This window comes from Cyprinus carpio, chromosome A17 (genome assembly GCF_018340385.1).
Source record: "Cyprinus carpio isolate SPL01 chromosome A17, ASM1834038v1, whole genome shotgun sequence".
Taxonomy (NCBI): Eukaryota; Metazoa; Chordata; class Actinopteri; order Cypriniformes; family Cyprinidae; genus Cyprinus; species Cyprinus carpio.
This window is the reverse complement of record NC_056588.1, coordinates 4,354,555-4,379,189: the sequence shown is the minus strand read 5'-3', so window position 1 is coordinate 4,379,189 and position 24,635 is coordinate 4,354,555. Positions and strand designations below refer to the sequence as shown.

At 38.7% G+C, this 24,635-nt stretch overlaps 1 protein-coding gene across 1 annotated transcript; it reads right to left on the bottom strand.

The window, feature by feature from the left end:
* Positions 1 to 379: 379 nt before the first annotated feature.
* LOC109079079 (MAX gene-associated protein-like) lies at positions 380 to 23,316 on the bottom strand. The gene is made up of 25 exons (XM_042773379.1): positions 23,164 to 23,316; positions 16,840 to 17,976; positions 13,608 to 15,499; positions 12,966 to 13,049; positions 12,766 to 12,876; positions 12,547 to 12,666; positions 12,358 to 12,450; positions 11,594 to 12,234; positions 11,188 to 11,482; positions 9,759 to 9,949; positions 9,437 to 9,541; positions 9,313 to 9,349; positions 8,747 to 9,165; positions 8,362 to 8,611; positions 7,860 to 8,168; positions 6,920 to 7,222; positions 5,543 to 6,291; positions 5,274 to 5,437; positions 5,057 to 5,102; positions 4,813 to 4,932; positions 4,622 to 4,733; positions 3,932 to 4,468; positions 3,698 to 3,823; positions 3,471 to 3,593; positions 380 to 2,645 (listed from the first exon to the last, which is right to left on the bottom strand). Exons 2-25 carry the CDS (start codon positions 17,916 to 17,918, stop codon positions 1,756 to 1,758), a joined length of 8,796 nt encoding a protein of 2,931 aa, XP_042629313.1. The 5' UTR covers positions 17,919 to 17,976; positions 23,164 to 23,316; the 3' UTR covers positions 380 to 1,755.
* Positions 23,317 to 24,635: the final 1,319 nt, after the last annotated feature.

Here is a 24,635-nt window from a genome sequence, read left to right as displayed (position 1 = left end):
GTTCTTTGTCCAAGCCCAGTAAGAACTGTTGTTAACTGCCGGCATTTCTTATTTATTCGAGTAATAAAGTGTTTACATTTTTTTAGTAAACTGAGTAAAATATGCTTGTATTAACTCAACCATGTTCATTAACATCTCATTTTTCATCATTACATTTTTTTATTTATGTATTAAACAGAATGTGGTCAAGCGCTAATTGGTTAAGATAAAATTACATTCTAATCAAAACTATCTACAAAAAACTACACATTTGAAGCATATTTTAGACTAAGCAGAACATAAAGATGAAAGAGCTTCTTTTCAATCTTGCAGTTTTAATGAACCACAATGCGAAGAATCATTAATGCAAATGGAAACTTTAAAAACATTTACTCTCACAGACTTGTGTACATCTTTATTAACTTGAAAAGACATCCAACTCTTTTACAAAAGAGAGAGAGAGCACTGATTTATAGCATATAAAAAAATAAGTATTTACGTTCGCAGACTAACAAAAGGAATAGATGTTACATATTTACAATATCCAAGAAGTTATATTGGCAAATATACAGACTTTTAACAAGCTAACATATTTACAAAAAAAAAAAAAAAAAATACAGTGTAGCATTAAATATACACAAGAACATAAACAGTGTGACTGCATCTCGTATTTAGTTATTTTAACATTCCTATGTAGATTTTCTGTAACGATTTTGTCTAAATCTAAAGCAAAACAATTGCATAGTGATTACTACATTTGTAAGCTCAAACTGAGGGATCTCTTGAAGTTAACCACCTCATTGGAAGTGTGACGTTTAGCGTTACAACCCTTTGAAATGCTTCATTATAATTTATGTTGCTGTTGAGGTGGGGGAAATAAAAGAAGGTTTTCAAAACTAAAACATTTAAATGCAATAAACTGACTGCACTCAAACTTCACCAATTACTTTCAAAACAAAAATAAAGTCAAAAAAGAATTAAAAACACAGTTCTAACACATCAGAGTAAACCTCAGCAGTGGATACACTATATCCTTCTTTTATCCCTAAGCTCCTAATGCTATTGTTATAGGTTTACTATTCCATAATACAACAAACCTATGTCCCAATATGCATATAGAAGAACCTGTTGAAAGGCACTCAACATGTAAATAATCTAGCTTTTCTCTAACAAGAACACAGACTGTTTTCTGAATTTAACATCTATTATTGCCTTAACATGCATTCATGGGTTTAATCGACAGTGGTTAAAGTTTCAACTAGATGCAAAGACAGTGACATTTGTGTAATCTCATTAGCAGATAAACTCAAGGGTGATATGGCTTTACTGTTAAAAGTCACTGGGCAAATTCAATTATACCTTAAAAGGTCGCCTGGAAAACTGCCCTAATGATCACACAAAATTCCCAGCACAAACAATAATGATCAGCTTCACCTTCATTGCGCTAAGACAGAAAAAGTGTTTAAAAAGAGCAAGTAAACTTTTTCTTTTATTTTCTTAATGAACTCCAATGGGAAAAAAAAACAACATGCTCCAATATGGAGTTTAGGATGAGTAAACAGCTTCTTTCACAACTATTACCACAAAGAGTGGATACACAATTGCTAGCAAAACCAGTCAGACATTGATCTTTGGATTTACCAGAGGCACAACAGGTGGTGCCCACAGCAGCAGGACATTGACAGCAAACAAACAATAAATACATTAAAAAAACAATTCTGTACATAAACATGTTAAACGTAAGCAGCAGCTATACCTGATTCATTGATTGGTAGATCACATTTGTGGTCTATGAACATCTTCCTCGTTTGAGTCTGGTTTGAGAACTGGGGAGCCAGTCACCTTATTCAAAACAGTGTCTTGAGCCTTTAACCCAAGAGGAACCAGTTTAGGCATAGGCCGCCATGTCACACTGGTCCCTTCATTGGCAGACTGACCTGATGCAGCTTCACATGCAGCTTTCATGTGCAACAGAGGTGGCAGTGTAGGGGCATCACCTTTATCGTTGCACGTTGGGGCATGTGGACTCTGACCGTTTGTTGATGGTGCAACCCCAGATTCAGATGAAACGGAAGGTGAATCTGATCCAAAAATGACTTTGACCAAGTCATCCACTTTGGGTGGGATATCGATTTCATCTTTAGAGTCTGGAGACATTAGATCTTCATCCAGAGTTAGGAACAAGGGACTGAGAGCACGGTCATCATCCCGTTCTTCATCTGCCTGCTTGTCCGAACATGACTGTACCTTGCCAGGCACGACAATTCTCTGATCTTCATCTTCGTTACTCAGCTGCTGGCTAAGGAGAACAAGTTCGTCTAACAAAGACATGAGATTTTCATCCTCTGGATCGTTGCAGTCATCTGGACCTTTCTGGTCCAGTCCTTCTTGGTCCGATGAAGTAACAGATGCACTGTTCTCATCTCCTCCTACAGGTTGTTTGGGGACATCCTTGGATTGAGGCTCATCCACAACTGCCCCTTCCTCCAAATCAAGAATTGTAACATCTGAAGGGTTCTGCTGATTCTCCACAGGTGCAGGGACAGATGTTGGCTGTGCCTGGACAACAGATGTATCTTCCACAACTTTCTGTGGTATTAGCAGATTCTCCGCCGGTGGAACCAGAGATATAACATTGGTGATATTTGGAAGGTTGGTGGAATCCACTGAAAATGAGGCAGTGTATAATAAACAAATTTTACCCATATGAATATCACTGAAGTATGGAAGCCCGTTTCCGCCACTGAATAAAAAATAAAAAAGGTAATTGCAACTTTTTATCTCACAACTGTCTTTTTCTTCTTAACTGGGAGATATAAACTTACAATTCTTACAAAAACAAAAGTTTGCATGATATAAACTTGAAAAAGTCAGAATTGTGTGCTATAAGATTACAGTTCTGAGAATTAAAGTCACAATTCTGAGAAATAAAGTCAGAACTGCGAGAGATAAATTCAACTGTGAGAAAAAAGGTCCAAATTGTGAGTTTATGTCCAGCAATTCTAAATTACCTTTTACCTCATAGCGGAGTTTATATCTCAATTCTGACCTTTTCTCGCAATTCTGACTTGTTTTCTCACAACTGTGAGATATAAACTCACACTACAAGTTATAAAGTCGAATTCTGAGGGAATTTCTTGCAACTGTGTGCTATATAAGTCAAAATTTCAATATATAAACTTCTGAGAAAATAAATTGTGAGTTTATATCTCACAATTCTCACTTTATTTCACATCTTTATTTCACTTTATATCACGCAGTTCTGACTTTGTAACTCGCAACTGCAAGTTTCTATCACAAAATTCTGACTTTGTAAGTAGCACTTGGGAGTTTACATTATGTAATTCTGAGAAAGAAAAGTCAGAATTGTGAGATAAAAAGTCACAATTACCTTTTTTATTAAGTTGTGGAAACAGGCTTCCATACTGAAAAATGTAGTCAACTTAATTTGATTCAATAAATATATGCATATATCAGCCAAGGTAACTCACCATGTGTATTAATATTAACAGGACTGTTTGTAATTTTAATAAACTGAGACTGCAACAATGGAAGGGGATTTTTCACTCCAACCGGGTGAGATACTGCAGGAACTATGGACACAGATGCAACACCTAGTAGAAAAAGAAAAGACGACAAACACAAAATGCTTGTTTTCATATCACATATTATAATTAATGACATTTTTAAAAGCATATTGAACTTTTCAGAGGCAAACCTGGTATGGATGATTGCGGTGTCCCTACAGAGGTGATGCCAATCGACTGAAGTGGGTTGTTTATAGTAATGATCTGATTGCATGGAACCATGGTATTCATCAGAGGGAATACTTGAGGTATACACACTAAACAAAACACAAGAGACATCGAAAAGTGTGAACATCCAAAAACCAGTTCCAACCAAGTCAAGTCAACATGGCACATGTAGGTAAATGTTTTCTTCTCTGACTAACCATTAGTTAAAAGAGGCTCTTTGACAGGAGATTCTTGTATCACCTGTGATGTAGCACGGGAGAGAATGTTTGGACGTGTTCTCTCACGTGGTATTGGGGAATGTTTTACAGGACTTGGGACAGAGACAGGTTTCTTTTGTGGACTGGAGTTAACGGATGGCTGAGAAGGTTCAGACTTATTATCTTTCTCTTTATCCTGAGTTTTAAGAGAGTTTTTGCTCCCATCGAGGTTTGCAGGTGAGGCTGGTGCGGATTTGGAAACACTTTCAGTCTGTTCCAGGCTTTTTTGTTTTTTAATACTTAAGTCCATTGGTTTGGAAGGAGAATAGGTAGGTTTGGGAACATCTTTCAATTTGTTCTGGTATGCTAAACCTTTCTGTTTACTTCCAAGAACAGCTAGTTTACGTTTGGGTTTAGATTTGGGCATTGCCTGGTTTAGCTGGGACTTCATCACTTTTGCATTAGACTGGGCTTCCAGGGATTTTTGTTTAGCAATAATTTCACCAAGCTTCTGGCTGATGGACTCTGTGCTCTTGTCTGTGGACAAAAACAGATATACAATGTTTGTTAGCAAAACACAGATATAATTTAATATAAGAATACATCACAAATACAAAGGTGCTGATTTGTAATAACAACTTTAAAAAAAAGCAAGAAAAAATTAATCCACAATCTGAAGGACTGCCTTACCACACAATAGTGAAAGTGTCTGTAGGTAACGCTGTCTCTTAAATTGCAGCCTCGCTATTCTTTCTACTAAGTGGTCCTCCTGGTTAACCAGAGACTCAATCTCTTTTTGAGCCTGGAAAAAAAGCCATAAAACATAAACAATATTTTCAATGTGATTACAAGCATGAAATTAAGCAAAACCAACAACAAACCATTGTAAGGATTTTCATCTTGGAGGTCTTAAGATTTTTTGAAGGCTTCCCGAGTGTTGCCTGAAGTTTAAGAAAGCACTCTTTAATTGTGTGGCGCCTCTTTCTCTCCAGCCTCACTCGCTGTACAAAGACATTTTTTAATACAATGCATGAAATATATTACAAGTATATGTTACAAAAGACATAGAAAAGGTTGGATCAGTCATTTAAAAAAAATGTGTGAAACAGAGAGGATAAAACTTACCCTGACCCTCACCTCCAACCCATTATCATATATGTGCTTCCGGTCACTGCAAAACGTTTAAAAATAATTGGTTCACTTTTATAAGCAAAGCATCTATTTCCAAATGCACTCATAGTGTAGAAATGAATCAGGTTAAATACCAAAATAAAAGATACAAAAAAACAAAAGCAGCAAACTACACTTCCACATAATCAGATGTTCATCAGGTGTGCATTACCTCTGATGCTGAATCCGCCTCAATGCAGATGCCTGAAGTTTGGTAATACCGTTTTCCTCGGCAGACTCTTCAATAGTCTCAATATCAACCACCACCTCTGCAAAATCTTTCATCTCAGAGCCCAAATCATCTGTATCCAACATCCTCTCCTCTTTATCAGAACCCTGGATAAAAAATAAAACTAGCCTGAACAATCCATATAACCATTTGTTGAGCTACATTAAATTATTCAGAAAATGTGAAAAGAGTCAATTTTACAAAACTCTTACACTCATCATACATGCATCTTCTCGGTCATCATCACTGTACAGGTCAGAGTCATCAGTTAATTCTGTAACGTCCGAACCAATCTCATCCTCTTCAGAAACTGGTGCGATGTTAAAATGAGTTTCTTTCACTTTGGGATTAGCTCTGTTACCAGCTTCAGCCAAACTCGAACCGCCTCCAGAAAACTGACTGGGTTTTGGAGAGGAGGCAGCAAAAGATGGAAGCTCCGATACATTTTCTGCTATTAGTTCAGAACCGTCACAGCTTTTTTGTTTAGAAGGATCCATTTCAGACTGGTTACGGACATGACTGACTGCCCCCTCTGTTGAAACTGAGCTAACAGAAACGGCGGTCTCAGACTTAGTGGAGTCTTTGTTCAGTAGCGTTGAATTTCCATGCTTAAGCAATGTAAAGCCACTCTGAGGGAGGATAGGGGAGGAATTTGGAATGATAATTCCCGTGTTTTGAACAGGATTTGGTGGGAGAATCCTTAATGTGCAAGTGCCAGACTGTCCCAGTAAACCTGGGACAACTTTAAGGGTAGAAGGAAGGCTGCTCAATGAGACCGTCTTGGATGAAGTAAATGTGTCTGGCTTGCCACTCATAGATGAAGATGTAGAGACTGGTATAGTGACAGCAGGCTTTGTCTGGATTTGTGGTGTTGGGCTGGAAGATGTGACTGTGGCGGCGCTGCCTTCCTGAGGCTTTTTTGGATTGACTGCAATAGGTGCGGGCAAACGAATAAAGGTTGCTGCGGGGAGAAAAGACATTATTATTAATAATACAACATAATAACATAAAAACATAATAATATAATACCTTTTGGGGATAAGCACACATTTGTTTTGCTATTTCTCCAAACAAGTTTATGAACTTCTCACCAGATTTGAGTGAAATAATCTTTAGAACATGCTGTGCAAAAATTACAACATCAATTTTGATATTAATCAGTGTTTGCAGCTTAACACTAACAAATTAAACCACCAAAAGTGAATTTAAATACCATTCTGAAAACACTTGAAATCTGCGTAACTATGTATGTGACGTTTCAAGACTGCACCTGCTGCTAGTTTACATTTTTACAAAATGGCTATACAACTAACTATATATATTAACTATATATACAATATACAACTATAACTATATATAAGGCTCATAGGCATTCCTGTAGCTCAAAAAAAATAAAAAAACTATGGTGCAAGCAACGCCAATGTCATGGGTTCGATTCTCCAGGAAAGCATGGACTAACAAAATGAAAGTGTGTACCTTGAATGCAAAGTTTGCTTTGGATAAAAGTGTCTACCAAATGTGAATATTTAACACATCTATATTTACTGGTTTTCCTGAACCAAATAATATGGTATTCCAGAACCACTTACGTTGACCTTGAGATAGGAGGCTGGGTTTGATAGCTTTGATCTGACTTAGAGGCACCAACTGCAAGAGTTGGCCATTAGGATTACGGTACAATGTGTTGCCATCAGCTGTCTTCACCACCTGAAGCAGCATCTTTTGGCCTGGGGTCTGTGGGGGACGAGTCTGTGTGACAGGCTTTGTAAACCTTGGACCACTACTGGTGAGGCCTGTACTACGGGACATAACTGTGATATAAACAGTCTTTTTTCCAGGAGTGGTCGATCCAGGTGAAGAGACAGTAGTTGTTGGGGTTAGACCAGACACACCTGAAAAAGGGAAAATGTTTATTATGGCAACTTAAATATTAGACTTGGTTGCTTGGTGAAATTATTCAAGGACAATGTGAAGCATATAAAGTCAGCAGGCCCAAAGCACCAAACTAGCTCATAATCAAAACAAATGCAAAAGCAAATGATCTGAGACACTATGTGACAAAGTATGACCACAAATAGCCAGGTGATTTAAAATGTGTGACTGACTGCTTTGTTTTGAACATTACAAATTAATCAGACCATGTTTAACAATTACCATAAAATTTCACAATGCTGAATGAATCCAGAGCAATCGAAACAGATTCATATTTTCATTTACCACTGTAAACACAGTGTCACACATCTTTACATGTCTGTCAATACCAAGGAAATATCTGACATTATGTGTCATATCACAATCAAAGATTTTGTTGAAGTCTACAATACCACAATGACGATAAAAGAAGGTCAAGGGAAGGGTACACAAAACATAGGAAAATGTAAGTAATCCAGCATCATACTTTGAAGCTACAGCAAGCTCTAAATCCCAAGCACAGACCCAGATGAAGGTCAAGTATGTTGGCCAAAGGTTTGTTGGGGAGGCGGGGGGGTGCACAGACACACAATGGCAAACCAAGGAAGCCAGGCTTACCCAGAGGCAGGCTGGGTGATTTAGTGAGGATGGTTATGGCAGGGGCTTGGACTTTTGATACAGTGGGAAAACTGACGCTACCTGTGGAGTCTGAGGGCTTAGACACCTGGGTAAGCAAGCCTGCTTTAAGAGGAGAAAGAGCCACCCCAGAAGCCCCTGCCTCCCTGTCAATCATCAACATGGAGGAAGGGATGACAATTTTTGGAACGGTAGGCTGTAAGTGTGAGGTGCTAGTGTTGGTCAGATTTTGAGAGTTGATGTGATTGACCACAAACTGGTTGAAGACCTTTCCCACTGGGGGCTTGGTCACTGTGCAAAAAACAAATTAAGGAGCAGGTTAAATCTGCTACATAAGCTATGCGCATATTCACATGCAGTAAAGCTACACAAATGTAACAGTGATACGCACTGCTCCATAATATACTGGACGTCCAAAATTTTGGTTAATAACCTTGAGAGCAAAATGTCTGGAGGTGAAACTGTGAACCTTTTCTTGACTCACCTACAGACTTGATGAGCGGAGTGGTTGTAGAAGCAGACGTGCTAGTAACTGTAGTTACCGTGGACACAGTAGAGACCGGAATTGATGTGATAGAGGCCTTTGTAACAGTTGATGTTGTTACCACGTTAGGTCCAGACTGACTGACTGGACATATTCTCCCTGTAATATAAGCTGCCAGTCTGTTGGCAGGGTGCAAAGCTCCCATCTTTCCCAGCTCTAATTTGGCTTGTGGGTATGTCTTTCCATTAACCTGCAAGAACAATTGATCACAGGTTTTAAAGGTCAGGTTCTAGTCCATTCGAAAATAACCACACCTTATATTTACATCATGCTATTGTGTATTCCAATACATCTAAATGGTTTTATCAGATAATTCCATGCATACCATTATCCGTCCTGGAGCATCAGGTGCTTTTTTCTCAGCCTTGAGCAAGCCTGCAGGACAACACCTGGAGAGGAAGGGCAGACCTTTTACCTCACTCATCTCTACATCCTTTTTCAGCTCAGCTTTGTTTTGTGCAACCTTCTCATCTTCTGTTTTCTTCTCTGCAGGTTGAGAGATGATGACTTTGTATGTATCGACAGAACCATCCTCCTTCTCTTGTAGAGTTTTGGAGACTGGCTGAATGAAGTACTTGCCAATCCAGAAAGGATGCTTCAAACGATCCTGAGCCATGTGCTCACATACTATCCGCATAACATAATTTCTGGTGTCTGTACTTGCCCAAGTGCATTCGGATATGATCTCAAGCCGCTTGGCAGGGCCAGACAAATTAAGAGGTACAAGCTCTCCCTCCTCGATATCTGTGTGCGGAAAGAAAAGGGGGGATTTTAATTTAAGGACCAGCTTTATAAGACAGTGAACTTGTTCTTTAACCTGACAATATGTTGTCTGACACAAACTATAATAACACCAGCTATTATCTAATTACCAGTTAGGACAAAACTGACCTTGTTTAGAGACCTGTGCGATGTGGTGTTGGTCATCCTGCAAAAATTACAAAAGGTTTAGTTAGTGTATAGTTTTCACATGGTATTTACCAAAAATGTGCCATCCTTCATGTAGGAATCTCACCATTTTTTGTTTATCATGGCACATGGAGGAAAAGGGTCGGGAACGAGCACATGTAAGCTCGCTCTCCATACTGTCCTCAGTCATATTCAAATTTCTCTCTTTCACCTGAATAAAGTAAGAAAATATTTAGGATATCAAAGTGTACACATCGATGAACTTTCAAACCGAGCTAACTTGAAAAATGACAAATACAAGGAATCAATACTGGAAAGAAAGTTGCACATGAAATAGTAAAGCCATAAAAGCGTGTTTAAATGAACAGTGATCAAAACTGATGTTATGGTTGCAATGTCTTCTAAAACTATAAGTCTGAGTGTCTCACCCTTTTTTGTTCTGAAGGACTGAAAAAGCTTTCCAGGTCATGCTGAAGTTCTCGAGACAAGAGTGCTGGAGAGGGGGATCTCGGAGGAGGAGGACAGAAAAGAGCTTCTGAATCCAAACCTTCTCGTTTTGGATCCCATAATGTACTCACACGTTTAGCTGGTTCAGGTGCTGTATCTGGATCTGTCAGTACTGCAGCAGAAGGGCGTCATAATTCAATTAATTTCATTTGCATAGCTCTTTTCTCAATACAAATTTTCAAAGCAGCTTTTTAAAGGGGTCATATGACATTGCTAAAAATAACATTTTGTGTATTTGGTGTAATGAAATGTGTTTACGCAGTTTAAGGTTTAAAGAACACATTATTTTCCACATACTGTACATTTCTAAAATGCGAAGATTTTTACAAAGCTCATCGTTCTGAAAAGTGAGGTGTACGCTGATTGGCCAGCTATCCAGTGCGTTGTGTACCTGAATACCTTAAGCGTGTGACAGAAATGTTACGCCCTTTACCATACTGTGGGACTGTGTGGCGCGACGAGACAAAACCAATAAAACCCGTTACAAACGAGGCATTTGTTGCATCCAGTGGGGACATAATTACGGATTATAATGACTTTAACTATCTTTATGCATTGCGTTGCATATCATGCCATGTAAACATAAAACCATTTCTGCATTTGTGTTCGGAGAAATGGCAAACAACAAGCACTACTCTACACTGCTCAAAACTCACGTTTGAATAGTCAGTGGCAAATTCTTTAAATATAAAAACGTACTTACAGGCTGTGAGTTAGAAGCACCAGACTGTCCTTGCAAAGTTTGGGAATTGCCCCACTTTATAGAAACAACCTTTGTGCACAGCCACCATTGTAGGCTACTCCTGTATCTGAATATTTGGGTTGAACTGTTCTGGAACAGTGTTGTAAATACAACTTAACCATAGATAGTGGTTCAAGTTGTGTCCTCTTTTGGAAGACCAAACAAAGTAGTTTCACTTTCACAACGAAACACAGTGTCTCCACGACATGGCGGCATCAAGAATACTACAGCGAGAATCAAAGTTAAGCCTTCTTTCTTTGCATGAACATTTGGACGGTGTTATGCAAATCTTTCCCACAGAGTGACATAGACGTGGGGCCATGTTTAAACGAGGCGTTTTAGGAGGGCGTGGACCAGTCTTAACTTTTATAAAGAATATATCTTTGGGTTTGAGACTTTAGTCTTTGCAAATTTAGGGATCTTATCTATGCACAAACAGCTTTTTAACACTCCAAAGAGAAAGGAAAACTTGAAATTGCATCATATGACCCTTTTAAGCAATACAAGCATGTTGGAAAGATGCAAAAATATTGTTAAAGTAATGGGCAAAAGTGGTCAAATGTTAGTAATGATAACAGTACAGCTATTGCAATAAATTATAGACTGACCATAAGTCTTTCTCTTTTTGTTTTTCTTCCTCCATTTAGCCTTGTTCTCCTCTGACATTCCCTGAGGTTCAGACTCATCTGTTGCAATTTCCTCCTGTTTGGGGGTCTTAAGTGCAACAACTTTGCGTCGCAGGCAGCTACAGCCCAACATGCACTGAGGTTTTCCACAGTGATGATGTCGCCTCAAGTGAACCAGACTGGCACACACGCAGCCAAGCCTACAGAATACATTGAGGCAGGGTGGTGCACGTCGTCTTATAATTCTGATGGCATCAGGGTTTCCTTTTGATACTCCTTAAAACAGAGAGAAATAGAGATCAGGAAGAATATAAGGTGTTTTGGAGAACATTCTGTTATTATTGACAATCAAACTACACACTAAGATGAGTTCCACTTTGACTTGTACCTCAGCGGTGACAAGAGTGGCAAGAGCGATGGCTGCCCTTTCTTCTGTGATATAGGTACGGTGTTTGCCTTCCCACACTGCTCCATCTTCCACATCCATCAGCTTCACCAGAGTCTTGGGCAAACCTGTAGTACGTCCAGCTGCACAACTTGATGGTGTGGAGACAGAAACTTCAACCACGGGACTCTTATTAGAAGCTACCCCTTCAGCAGTTTCTAGAGCAGGCTTTTCAGCACACAAACCCTTGGATTCCTTCTTATTTTTACATTTCTTGTTTTGCTGTGGCTTTTTCAAGCACAACGCAGATTTGTTAACAGTAAGCACTGGTTTTGTTTGCTTTCCTATACCTGACTTTAAGTGTTTTTTAGATTTATTTTCCTTTTTGGGCTTGAAAGTTGGCTTGATTTTTTTGGTTGTTGTGGATAAGGTAGCTGGTACTTGTTTCTTAAGTACACTATCCAGGGTACGGACGTAGCTAGTGCTCTTAGTGGGTAGCTGGTATGCTACATGTGTAACATCAGTCTGGGATAAGGCTACAGCTCGTTCATCTATCAGTTTGCCCTCACTGGCCAGGTACTCATCCAGCATGTCACTACAAAATGCAGAGAGGTTCTTCTGTCCTGCATCTGTGCTTGACATGCCTGCAAATAAAATGTAATGCAAAATCACATTCTTTTAGCAGAATTATCATATCCATATTTCAAGTTAGTTAATATCATATTAAAGATATATTCTTGTAATGAATTACTGACAAAATGGCATACCATCAGTAAGGGATCCTGAGCCAGCAAACTTATCTCTCCATCCTTTAATTTTGGTGAAGTCAGTGGTTTTTCCTGTCCTTGAAACAAACGGGACTACAGAGGGAAAATGCATTCATGACGATGCAACCCTGAATCATCATTCAGATATGATTTATTTGCTTGTTAGTTAATATTACTAAGATCCGTTACCTTGAGATGATGCTGAACTTCCTTCGGGTGAGAGTACAGGAGGTGGTATGGGTAATTGTACACCCAGATATTGCAGGTCAATTTCCAGGGTGAGATCAAGCAGATTCAACTTCAATCCAACTATGATGAGAGAAAATTTAAATTAGAACTTTATTGAACTGTTGTATAATGTATGGTAATACAATCGTGATACTCATAAAGAAGTTCAAAATCAAAAACCTTCTTGTAGCACCGGATGAATGACCTGTCTGTGCCTCATGACTTTCAGATCACGTAAAAGTATTTTCTCTAGCTCCTCAATCTTTTCCTCTATATTTTCATAGCTGGCCCCTGTTTAAAGCAAAAAAATAATTTCTAGTGCTAAGCTAATTTCAAAGTGGTTTCTTCACATTAATCATGATAAGACATTTAATTCTTACCATCAGGATTCTCTGTGGTTTTTTGTGTGGTCTCCGTTTTGGCATCATAAACAACATAAATCACAAAAAATTTCAAAATGACGGCTTCACACAGAATGTCTATTTCATAAATGAATAGGTAAAAATATATATATTAGGGCAAATAAATCACGATTAATCACAGAAATTAAAAGTTTTGTTTACACAATGGACGTACTGTCATATAAATACACACACATGATATATTAAGAAGTGAAAAAAAAATATAATGTATATATATTTTAAATAATAATTGTGTGTGTATTTAAAGTAAATATACCCTGTAACAGCAAAACTTGGCCAAATTTTAAATCATTGCTTAAAAAATAAAAATAACCATCAATTAAAATTCTTCTGAAGTTAAACAAATTCTTTGTATGAAGAACAGGCCAAATTTTAAGTCATCGTTTAAAAAATAAAAATAAAAAATAACTTCCCCTCCACGTCACACTTGAATACATTAAGGTTATTGGATTTGTATATTCAAATATGTTATATATTTACTACCCAGGTTTTATGTCTCTAACAATAATTTACCAGAAAGGCAGTAGTAAATGACTTCATTGATATCAAGCTTGGCACAATCATCATATGGATGATTTGGAATAAGGGTGAGATTTCATTTTTGGATGGCTGATGGTTTTAAAGTTTCCTTTCTACATTCTAAAATAAATTGACATGTTATTCGTGTTACCTTTGACAAGAAGGAGACAAACAACTGGCCTTCAACATCCTCCAGGCTGGGCTGCATTGGAACAGATATGGGTCCTTCAAACACCTTATTATCTTCACTGAACTTTGATTTTCCTGTTTTTTTCTGTTTAGCCTTGAATTTCTTGAAAGTGCTTCCATGAGAGGAATGTTTAGTTGGTTCGGGAACAATGTGATCAGAAACATTGGTCTCACAACTAACTGCAGACTGCAAGTCATTAAGAGGACCTGGACGATCAGAGCACTGTCTTTGAGAGATCAAGTCAACTGTTTCCCTGGGATGTTCTGGCCCACTAGGGACACCTGATGACAATGATTCTCTTGAAGTTACAGTTTCATCCAGAGGACTTTCTGGAATAAAATCAAGGATCTTTTTGGGTGGTACTGGCCTGCTGTTGAATAGACCTAGTGGGAAAAGGTCAGGAGAAGAAGAACCTGTGCAGTCCAATAGTCTTTCTGGAAAAGAATCAAGGGTCTTTCTAGGAGGTACTGGTCTTTCACAGAATAGACTTGGTGGAAATGGATCAGGAGAAGAAGGAGCTGGACTGGGTAAGCAGAAGTCTGGGGAAGATGGGTCATCTAATGGCAAGGAAAGGGATTCTTCATGTGTAAACAGAGTGTGTGGATGGACTTCTTCAGAAAAAAGCTCAGGACAAGAGCCCTCGGAAGTGTCTAGGAGGAAATTAGAAATGGATTCACTCTCAGCAACTTCAGGCATTGATGCAAGTTGCTGGTGAGGAATGACGCTATTGTCTGTACTAGATGGAACATCAAAAACAGATGTAGTGACAGAAGGGACAATTGGTGTGTCAGCAGAGTCAATGTTAACTTCCGGTGAAGTAGGTGAACAAGTGTCATGCAAAGTGTTACATGTAGGGAGAGGTGAAATGTCTGACTGTGTGTTGTCAGGATCTGTCATAGAAACAGCATCAGCATTATGAAACACACTAGAGATATTGTCGGGTGTTCGGTCAGAATCAGGTTTGGAGGGAGAGGTAGTGTTTGGGGCATTTAATGAATCACTACAAATGGGGGAAGGTGAAAATTTAACAGATAATTGTGTTTCTACAGGAACAGGGGGTGAGGTTGCTGATGGAGATGATAACATAGTGGACTGAGACGTTATGTTGCTTGCATCTGCTGTTGATGATGATGATTTAACTTTTTCAGATAATGAGGTAAGTACTGGTTGTGAATCTGAGTCAGTGGTAACACAAGGGATGGAAGATATAAAGGGAGATGAGCTTTCAGGGGTTAAGACAGGTTCGCAGGACTTTTCAGAGTCTAAGGATGAGCTGGGAACATTAGGTTTTGGTGTAGAAGGTCTTGTCTTAGACTTTCTCTGTTTAAGAAACTGAGCAAGGAGTGGTAGGGGTACACGTTCTGGCCGCTTATGTGGTAAAGCTTTCTTTGTGTTTGCTTCAGACTTGGCCTCAGTGTCCAGAGAAGAAGAGTCCAGAGTCTCCATCTCCTTTCCATAAATTTGGTCACTGGATGGCAATGTAATCTCGTCAGCTTTGTGTTCATGTATTTCTGTTTTATTCTCATCTAATTTCAACTCTGTTTTTGAGGAGGTGTCTGTGCTTTTACATCTGTGAATGTCACCAACCAAAGTTTCATCTTTACTAACAACTTTTAGTATTTTTTCTGTTTTGGATATGTCCAATCCTTCCTTTTGTTCACTTGTTGTGGATGTTTGCAAGACCACATTTTTCTTGATATTCTCAAGTGATAACCTTTTTACTTTCACATGAGCACCTTTAATAAAGTCTGAGAATGCCAATGACAATGGGCGCTTCTTGCTGCTGTCAGAGAAAGGGAGAGAAAAGACAAACATTGTTAAATTTGTCAAAATTGGCAAATATGTACAACATCTGAAAATATTTTTATATGTAGGCTACAGCCTAAAACACACTATGCAAGTATGTGAATGCAAACACTTCTTTCTCTTTCTGGCTGATATGATAATGGATCAAACGCTTGAAGAGAATCTCGCTGAGAACGTTAGAAAAATTGTCAACATGTTTATGGCTAGCTACCTGAATAATACCACAGCCAGTTTACAGGGATAGTTCGCCCAAAAATTAAAATTCTGTCTTTAATTACTCACCCGCATGTCATTCCAAACCCGCAAGACCTTCGTTCATCTTCGGAACACAAATTAAGATATTTTTTTATGAAATCCATGTGCTTTCTGACCCTGCATAGACAGCAACACAGCTACCACGTTCAAAGCCCAGAAAGTTAGTAAGGACATCGTTAAAATAATCCATGTGAACCGTAATTTTATGAAGTTACAAGAATAATTTTTGTGCACAAAGAAAACAAAAATAACAACAACTTTTTCATGTGGTGCTGCTGATGCAGGAGCCGGTGACATAGAACCCAGATGTGCTGCACCTTGTTTAAAAAGCAGTACATAAAACAGTCTTCGTAAGCATGTCTGAAGATTTCGACAGAGAGGATGACTTTCTATTTTTTGCCCAGCCTTATTTTAACCAGAATACAGACGATGAACTAAGAGATATGGACATTCTACATCAGAACGCCGACTCCTGCGTCAACAGCACCACACGCATATGTTGTGGTACTCTTGTAAACGCGCATTGAAGACTGACACGGAAGAAAATAAGTTGTTGAATAAAGTCATTATTTTTGTTTTCTTTGCACACAAAATGAATTTTGTAGCTTGATAAAGTTATGGCTGAACCACTGATGTCACATGGACTATTTTAACGATGTCCTTACTACCTTTCTAGGCCTTGAACATGGTAGTGCCGTTGCTGTTTATGCAGGGTCAGAAAGCTCTTGGATTTCATAAAAAATATCTTAATTTGTTTTCCGAAGATGAACGAAGGTCTTACAGGTTTGGAACAACATGAGGGTGAGTAACTAATGACAGAATTTTTTTTTTTTTTAAGTGAACTATCCCTTTAACTGCACAGAAATCTGAAGATAACTATACTGAGTACTGAGGTATAATGCTACTGTAATGCAAGAATGCATGTCAAGTTCATACAACAGGACAATGAATTGGTCAAGCATTCAAACACTTGCGTAGAGTATGTTTCTTGTGGAAATCTGATTCAAAGTAAAGCAATCTTTTGCTTCAGTTTGATAAATTTATGTTGATAAAACTACTTACCACAAACTTTGAACATTTGCATCTACAACGGGAGCATCGCCATTAACAGCTTTCCTTTCTCCATTTGTAGGGCTGGAAACATTGTGATCCTTACTGACCTTTACAGTAGCATTTCTCTTCATGAACAGAGTTTTTAAATTATTCAAGGTTGTCATCTCCCTGCTTAGCTTTAGCTCACTCTCTGCTTCCTCAGTGGACATTCCATTTTTGGCCTTAGATGATCGAGCATTGACTGCATCGTCCCTGAAACCTTTGGCAAAGGGGTTGTAGTCAATTTTGAGTTGGGTGATGCGAAGGTTTTGATAGGCTGTGACCGCAAAGAACTCTGTCTGAGAAAAACTTAGAGTTACGACATTGGGTCTGTCAACTTGAATGTTTTCAGAGTCTTTGTCTGCAGGTATGATATGAAGTCGAGGAAGATATCGGTGCATTGAGTGCAAAATAATATGGTCCTCCTGGTCCAAGGTGTTGCAAAGTTTCAGTCTGTAAAATGAAACAGGGTACTGCATCCAGTGTAGGCCAGTAGCAGGTGATTCTGGGTGTACAAATAAACGTGAAACATGAGGCTCAGCCTTCCCATTGGTTTCCCATCCTTTTCCACTCCATTTGTATCTGTAGTTATCAACTGGAACAATATCCATTGCCAACGAGTAACTCTGGAAAGGTTCCATTCCAGAGAGACGAAAGCGGCAGTAAGGGAACATTCTACGACCTTGTTTGGTCAGAATCATCTCAGTCTGACATCTATAAAACTCATTCCACATACTGTTGTTGTCTAGTGTAACAGTGATGCCTTTACATCTAGCATCTGCTGGCAAGTTCTCAGACTGTGCAGTGTTGTTGGTGTCTGCAAAAGTGGATGATGTTGGATGGATGTCTGTTACAACAGAGGATTTCACCATTTTATTTGCTTCACAAATTGCCATCAGGCTGCACTTGTCTTTCCCACTATCACCAGACTGCAACTGTTTAAGGACAACAAAGATGGAAGGTGGAGAGGTAGTGGGAGGTGCCAGTGTTGGGGCAGTCACGCCCTCTTCATGAAGCACCATTGCACCCTGCTTCTCTGTATCGGCCATGGGAGTTACAAAGTCAAGCTTCCGAATCTCTCACCTCAGCGTATATCAGGTCTACATCCTTAAAGAAACAAGACATACATGAAAGCTAGCAACTGGAAAGCTTAACAACTACATTATATACAGTATTTGTGTGTTACTCATCTAATCTATTAGATTACTCCTCTACTAGTTAGTTGCAGCCCTGCTTGGCCTCCATGCATAAATTTGTGAGAGGACAATTTATTCCACAAATGTAATACCTTGTCTGTTGAAACCTTGATTGAAGTTTGAAACACAAGACTGGTGTGTAGTGTATAGTGCTTATTGGACTACATACATCACAAGAGGTTGTCCCTCATAAGTAAGTATTACATTAGCCTCAAGGTAATACTTGTGAGGACATCTAAGTAAGTCCTTGACAAAAAGTGTATCGTGGACATATTATTCACCCCTGTTCCAGGAAATTCACTTCACAACAGAGTTTTGTGCACACTTGAGTCAGCTACACTTGGAAATTACAGGCAGGATATTTGAAAATTACATGTTCAGAACACCTGAAAATCACAGGCAGGTGCAGGATTGGAACAAAACTTTGCATGAAGGTGGCATGATGGATAACTTGTACCTAAACAGTCTACATCTACCTCTGGCTCTCTAAGGGACAAACAGTAAATGAAAAGCCTTGGTGTTTGGACACATTCAAGTAAAAAAAAGAACTGTGAACATATGGAGAAACTGATACTAAGAAAACTTTCAGCACTTACTAAGGGATCTGTTGCCTTAAGAATGTGAATTGATAAATAGTGAAGGCTAATATTAAAAGGCAAAAAAGAGAGCTAAGTGAAACATGTTAGTCTCCAAAGAAATAATTCAATTTTGGAGGTCCTGTCGTTTTCGTCTTCATTAAGTTTATACATGTGTACACTGAATATATGCATGGGGGCAAATGGAAGTATGCACATAAACAAGGAAACCTCTTTGGAAGCAATCATTATTATTCTTGCAGTTCCATTTGGTGCCACTAGTTGCATCATCTTAAAAACAAAGTAATGGTATTTTGAGTTAGGATGTCTTAATGATCAGCTATAATAACCTGTTATATTTGGACTTAACAGAAATGATCAAACATGAATGAATTAAATACAAAAGAGTATTATTGGGTTTAATTTATCACTTAAAAACGTCTCAAATTAAGCATAAAAATAAAGTTCTACAGGTAAGAAAAAAAAAAACTACATTTTAAATGTAAAAAATACTGGGTGTGACTGAGTTTCCAGGCAATACCTAGTCATGACAGGCAATTCGCTACTAGAGTAGCTGCAAAGCAGTCCAGAGCTGACTGATCATGGGGACAATATACATACATTTTGCATCAAATTTGCAGCAAAACAAAACCTTCAAGAATTATCAAAGCACATAGGTAAGATAGAAGATACATCATGTACAGGCAGCTTTTTGCTAGAAACTGCATAATAAACTTCACTCTTGCTGCAAGCTCATGGATGACACTTTGTTTATTCTTAAAGAAGTACAAAAACCTTTTTATTTATCTTTTGTCTGTATGGTGATTAGACTATCATCACAATTGAGAATTGTGTTTTGTCCTACCTGTGACATGACTCAACCTGGCTCTTCTCATCCAGAATATTTTATTAATAACTTTTAGTACTTAATTAGTATTAGTTTTTCTAAAATCAATATGGCATTAAGGCCATGCTGCATTGTGAATATAGTCACTCTGCTGCATGACTATATTCCTAATATGGCACAAACTCTTGTACATTATTGTTAAAATATGAGTGTGTACCAACACATTATTTTACCCTTTGTGCTGTGTAATTACACTCACTACACTTTGAGAATAGGAGGAGAACTCACAAAATTGTGGTCAATGCTACATGTTACCTCAAAGATGTGCTAAAAGTTGATTAATTAACCAAAAGCTGGGACTCATTTGGTGAACATTATTTCTTCTTTCTAATAATTAGGGGCCACTCAAATCATGTACTAGGCCTACATATTGCCGTACATTAAGTTTTTAAGGGGTCATATGATGCGATTTCAAGTTTTCCTTTCTCTTTGTAGTGTTACAAGCTGTTTGTGAATAGATAAGATCCCTAAAGTTGTAAAGACTAAAGTCTCAAACCCAAAGAGATATTGTTAATAAAAGTTTAGACTCGTCCACGCCCTCCTAAAACACCTCGTTTAAACACACCCCCACACGTCTACGTCACGATGTGGGAAGATTTGCATAACGCAGCCCAAAGAAAGAAGGCACGCAAAGAAAGAAGGCATAACTTTGATTCTCGCTGTTGCCACCGGCGCCATGTTGTGGAGATGCGGTTTCGTTGTGAAAGCGAAAATACTTTGTTTGGCCTTCCAAAAGAGGACTCAACTAGAAATCAGTGGTTAAGTTCCAGACACTGTTCCAGAACAGTTCAGCCCAAATTCAGATGTGTGCAGCACATTTTATGGAGGACTGTTTCCTGATCCTGGGAGTGAAGACTACAATGCCACTGTTCTGACCATAGACTGTATAAAAACATGGACGTAGTGTCCGTGACATCACCCGCAGACTCACGAAGAGCGTTTTTGAAGCTCAAAGTGTGCAGAGCGGGCAGTCGCCATCTTGACAGCACGTCACCGCGAAACTCTCCCGGATAATCGAAAATGGGCAAAAAGGCGGGAGCTGGTTGCTGAAGCCTCGCCCACCTAGCTCGATGGCAGTGTCAGCAGCTGCAATCCACCTGTCACTCAAGTGGCCACGCCCTTAATTATGCAGAACTTTAAGGCTTTATATAATTTAAATGGATGAGTTATAAAAAAATTCACCCCCACACAGTTGTCATGAAGGGCAAAATTAGCTATATAGACAAAAATCATTTTTTGAACCAGGCTGTAAACATTTTTTTCTGCTGTAAAGTTGGGCATTTTAACACGGGGACTCTATGGCAGTGGTCCCCAACCCCCGGTCCGCGGACCGGTACCGGTCCGTGCGTCATTTGGTACCGGGCCGCACAAGAAAGAATGAATAACTTAGCCTACATTAAAGCTGCAGTCGGTAACTTTTGGCGCTCGCGTCTGGCGGAAGTCACATCTATGGCGAGTCACGCAGGTACTCTGCTACTCTGCAGCGTTGCCGACCCCAACCAGACTAAAATAGTCTGAATATAAACACTTATTATAGGTGTACCGTAGTGATTCAGGATAAGACAAAAACAAGGTTTGGAAAATGGATTCATGATGTACTCGCTCATATATATTTTTTATATATAAAAAAGTGAGCGTTAGGGTTAGGGGGCAGGGAGGATGTAATTCATGTTATGTTGTTGGCGCGATGTTACGAGTATGCTGCTAATAAAGTTGCATACCAATACACAGTGGATTTATGTTTATAATTATATTAACAATATACCACAGTTTTTATGCCAGTCGTATCATCTTATTTTGTTGTATTTATCCGTCACACCTTAAAGCCCGGTCCGTGAAAATATTGTCTGACATTAAACCGGTCCTTGGCACTAAAAAGGTTGTGGACCGCTGGTCTATGGGACTGACTCCCTTTTGCAGCCAGCCTCAAGCGGCCAGTCGATGAATTGCAGTTTTAGTCACTTCCTTATTGGCTTCACGAGACAGAGCGGGAGGATGCTGCTCGGTTCTGACACACAGACTGTAAGTACGTTAACTTATTTAAAGGATTTGCCACTGACGATTCAAACGAGTTTTGAGCAGTGTATAGTAGCGCTTGTTGTTTGTCGTTTCTCCGATCACAAATGCAGACATGGCTTTATGTTTACGTGGCGCGATGCAACGCAAGGCTTAAAAAGACCGTACAAGTCATTATAATCTGTAATTATGTCCCCAATGGATGCAACAAATGGCTCGTTTGTAATGGGTATTATTGTTTTTGTCTTGCCGCACCGGTGTTCTGACCAGGACACGCATCACAGTATGTTGAGGGGCGTAACATTTGCGTCACACACTTGAGGCACTCGGCCAATCACAACGCACTGGACAGCTGGCCAATCAGAGCACACCTCGCTTTTCAGACCAATGAGCTTTGTAAAAAAAAACAACACGTTTCAGAAATGCGGGGCATAGAGGAGAAACAATTATGTACAGTACGTGGAAAATAATGCGTTTCTTGAACTTCATTACACCAAATACACATAATAATGTTCTTCTTAGCAACATCATATGACCCCTTTAATGTTCCTCTGGTCATGTGATCGCAACATGTCAGCCCTCATGAGGCGATACACTCTATGCAACATAAAACAACTTTTATTTAGCTACTTTTATCTTAAGTCTTCAACCCATGTGAGTATCTTTTAAACATTTTCTTACTGCGCGAATATCAAGGTGGGTGTCACTACACGTTCCATTTACACACGGAAAAGCGAAACGCAAGTAAAAAGTGAAGGTTTTGTCTTTTTTAGAGCAGACAAAATATTTTAACATTTTGAATGCATTATTAATTACATATGATTTACTACTTATTTATGTAAATATTGTCAAAGCAATAATACAAGTTATCATTTATTAACAGAACGTTACAATGAGACACTGGTACGCAATAATTATCTGCATGATCTTCTTTAAATTGTTATATTAACTTATAAATAATTTGTTTCCTATAAGGGTAAAGATGCAATTTAAGACACTCAAAAAAATATTTATATTTAGTTATATACCGCCATGTATTTCTTATGCATAAAAGTAAAATATAATAAATAAAAATATGCATTGACAGCGCCATAACATCACCCTAGCCACATGCTTTTGAAAATGCGAAACAAGTCCAATCTTTAATAAACGCCTATGATAATAATAAAACCGTCAAACGCATTTGTACCGCAGCGTGCGCATGAATACCGAGAAGGCTCATAAACTAGTCGCTTACCATAACAACGTGACTAGACTGCCTATTTTAACAAATTCATAGGTGAGTAAACGTGGCAACCACCGACGTGCATAAATGTTATTTGTCCATTTAAAGTCAAGAAATGGAGTTTCAGTCACCTTTTGTGTAACGGACGTCGAGTATTATTCATCGATGGCGCGTGTCTCTAATAGGCCCGATAACTAAAAGCAGGCGCGGATGGCGCGTGCACGTCGAAACATCTCGAATGGCGGGTGAATCTGATGCGAGCGTGCTGAGAGATGATCTGCTCTGGCCACGAAATAACAACGAAAAACACCCTTGTTCAGCCAACTTTTCCGATTTCTTTTAACAGATACAGCTTTATCCGGATTAGACTGTTACCTTTCGTCAATATGAAATGCATATTATGCATACTCTCTCTCCTGTCTTCGTTAATGCCGTTTTGCTCTCTCTCCCTTCTCACATTATTACACCGTGCGTCTCACCCTCCGAGGTTTACGTGCGTGCAGTGACGTCAGAACGTCGTCGCTCAAAACACTGCAAGCTCATCCACTTATGACTACCACGCGCATGCGCTGCCTCTGACTGATGAGTCGTTATTATTTTTAATATTATTAACCAGAACAAAATATACAACATTTTACAAAAACATGCCAGAGTGTACAAACCATTGATTTATTAATCAAAAACTGTATATTCGTGAAACATATTACATTACACATTAGTCTTCTTTGCTTTTTTATTAACAATGTTCTCCAAACTGGTGCAGTAGTCCTTAGTCTCCTGTATAAAATGAATGAAATGTGGCCTGGATCCTGACCATTTCTTCTTATGTATGTGAAATAATAATAATAATAATAATTATTATTATAATAAAAAGCTCTTACTTTCACTGAAATAATCAATCAAAATTAACTTGAATATAATATTTGTTTTCCTTCTAATGAAATTTTCCATATCCACCCAGAAAATCCTTGCGTATACACAATTACAAAACAGATGGACAATAGACTCCTTTTCCATTGAACAAAAAATACAGGAATAATCAATATCCAAATTAAATCTCTCTAACACACTTTTAGCTTGATATATGTAAAATTTTAAATGTAACCTCTTTTACTTTATCATTTAAACAGTAGGCTATATTTCACAAATACGCCAAGCTTTATTGCAATTTATATTTCTTAATGCATTGGTCCACAATAAGCTTTTATAAGTAGCTGTATCACCTGTTATAATATTCCTAATATATTTATTAGTAGCCTAAAATTTTATTTAAGAATATCAATACTTCCTAGAAACATACTGTCTTTAACATATATTGCCTCAGAAGAATCACTTCCACAAGCTCTTACAAAATGGACAGCTTGTTGAGGTATGGCATTAAATACAACAACATGCTCTTTTGGCGTAACTGGAAAATGTTGAGTTATGCATATAACTACTGTTCCCAGAAGTAGGGAAACGAGGTACAACACATGACTATGGGATATCGCACTCTTGCGCCATCTGCTGAAGACACCTATATTCACGCCTGAAAGGCCAATGATGCATGACAACATGGGCGGGGCTACCTGCCCACAGAATATAAATGCAGTCACATGCATCATTCCCTTTGTTCAGTCCAGCTATTCACTGTGCCTCCGACTGCGCGGGGCCCGGAGGTGTTGTACCTCGTTTCCCTCCTTCTGGGAACAGTAGTTATATGCATAACTCAACGTTCCCATTCAGTCGGTCCACTCGGTACAACACCTGACCATTGGACATATATTCACGCCCCGCAAAGTCACCAAACTAAACATAAGGGACCAGCACTGCACTGGAACCACTGCATAAGCACGGACACAGCTACC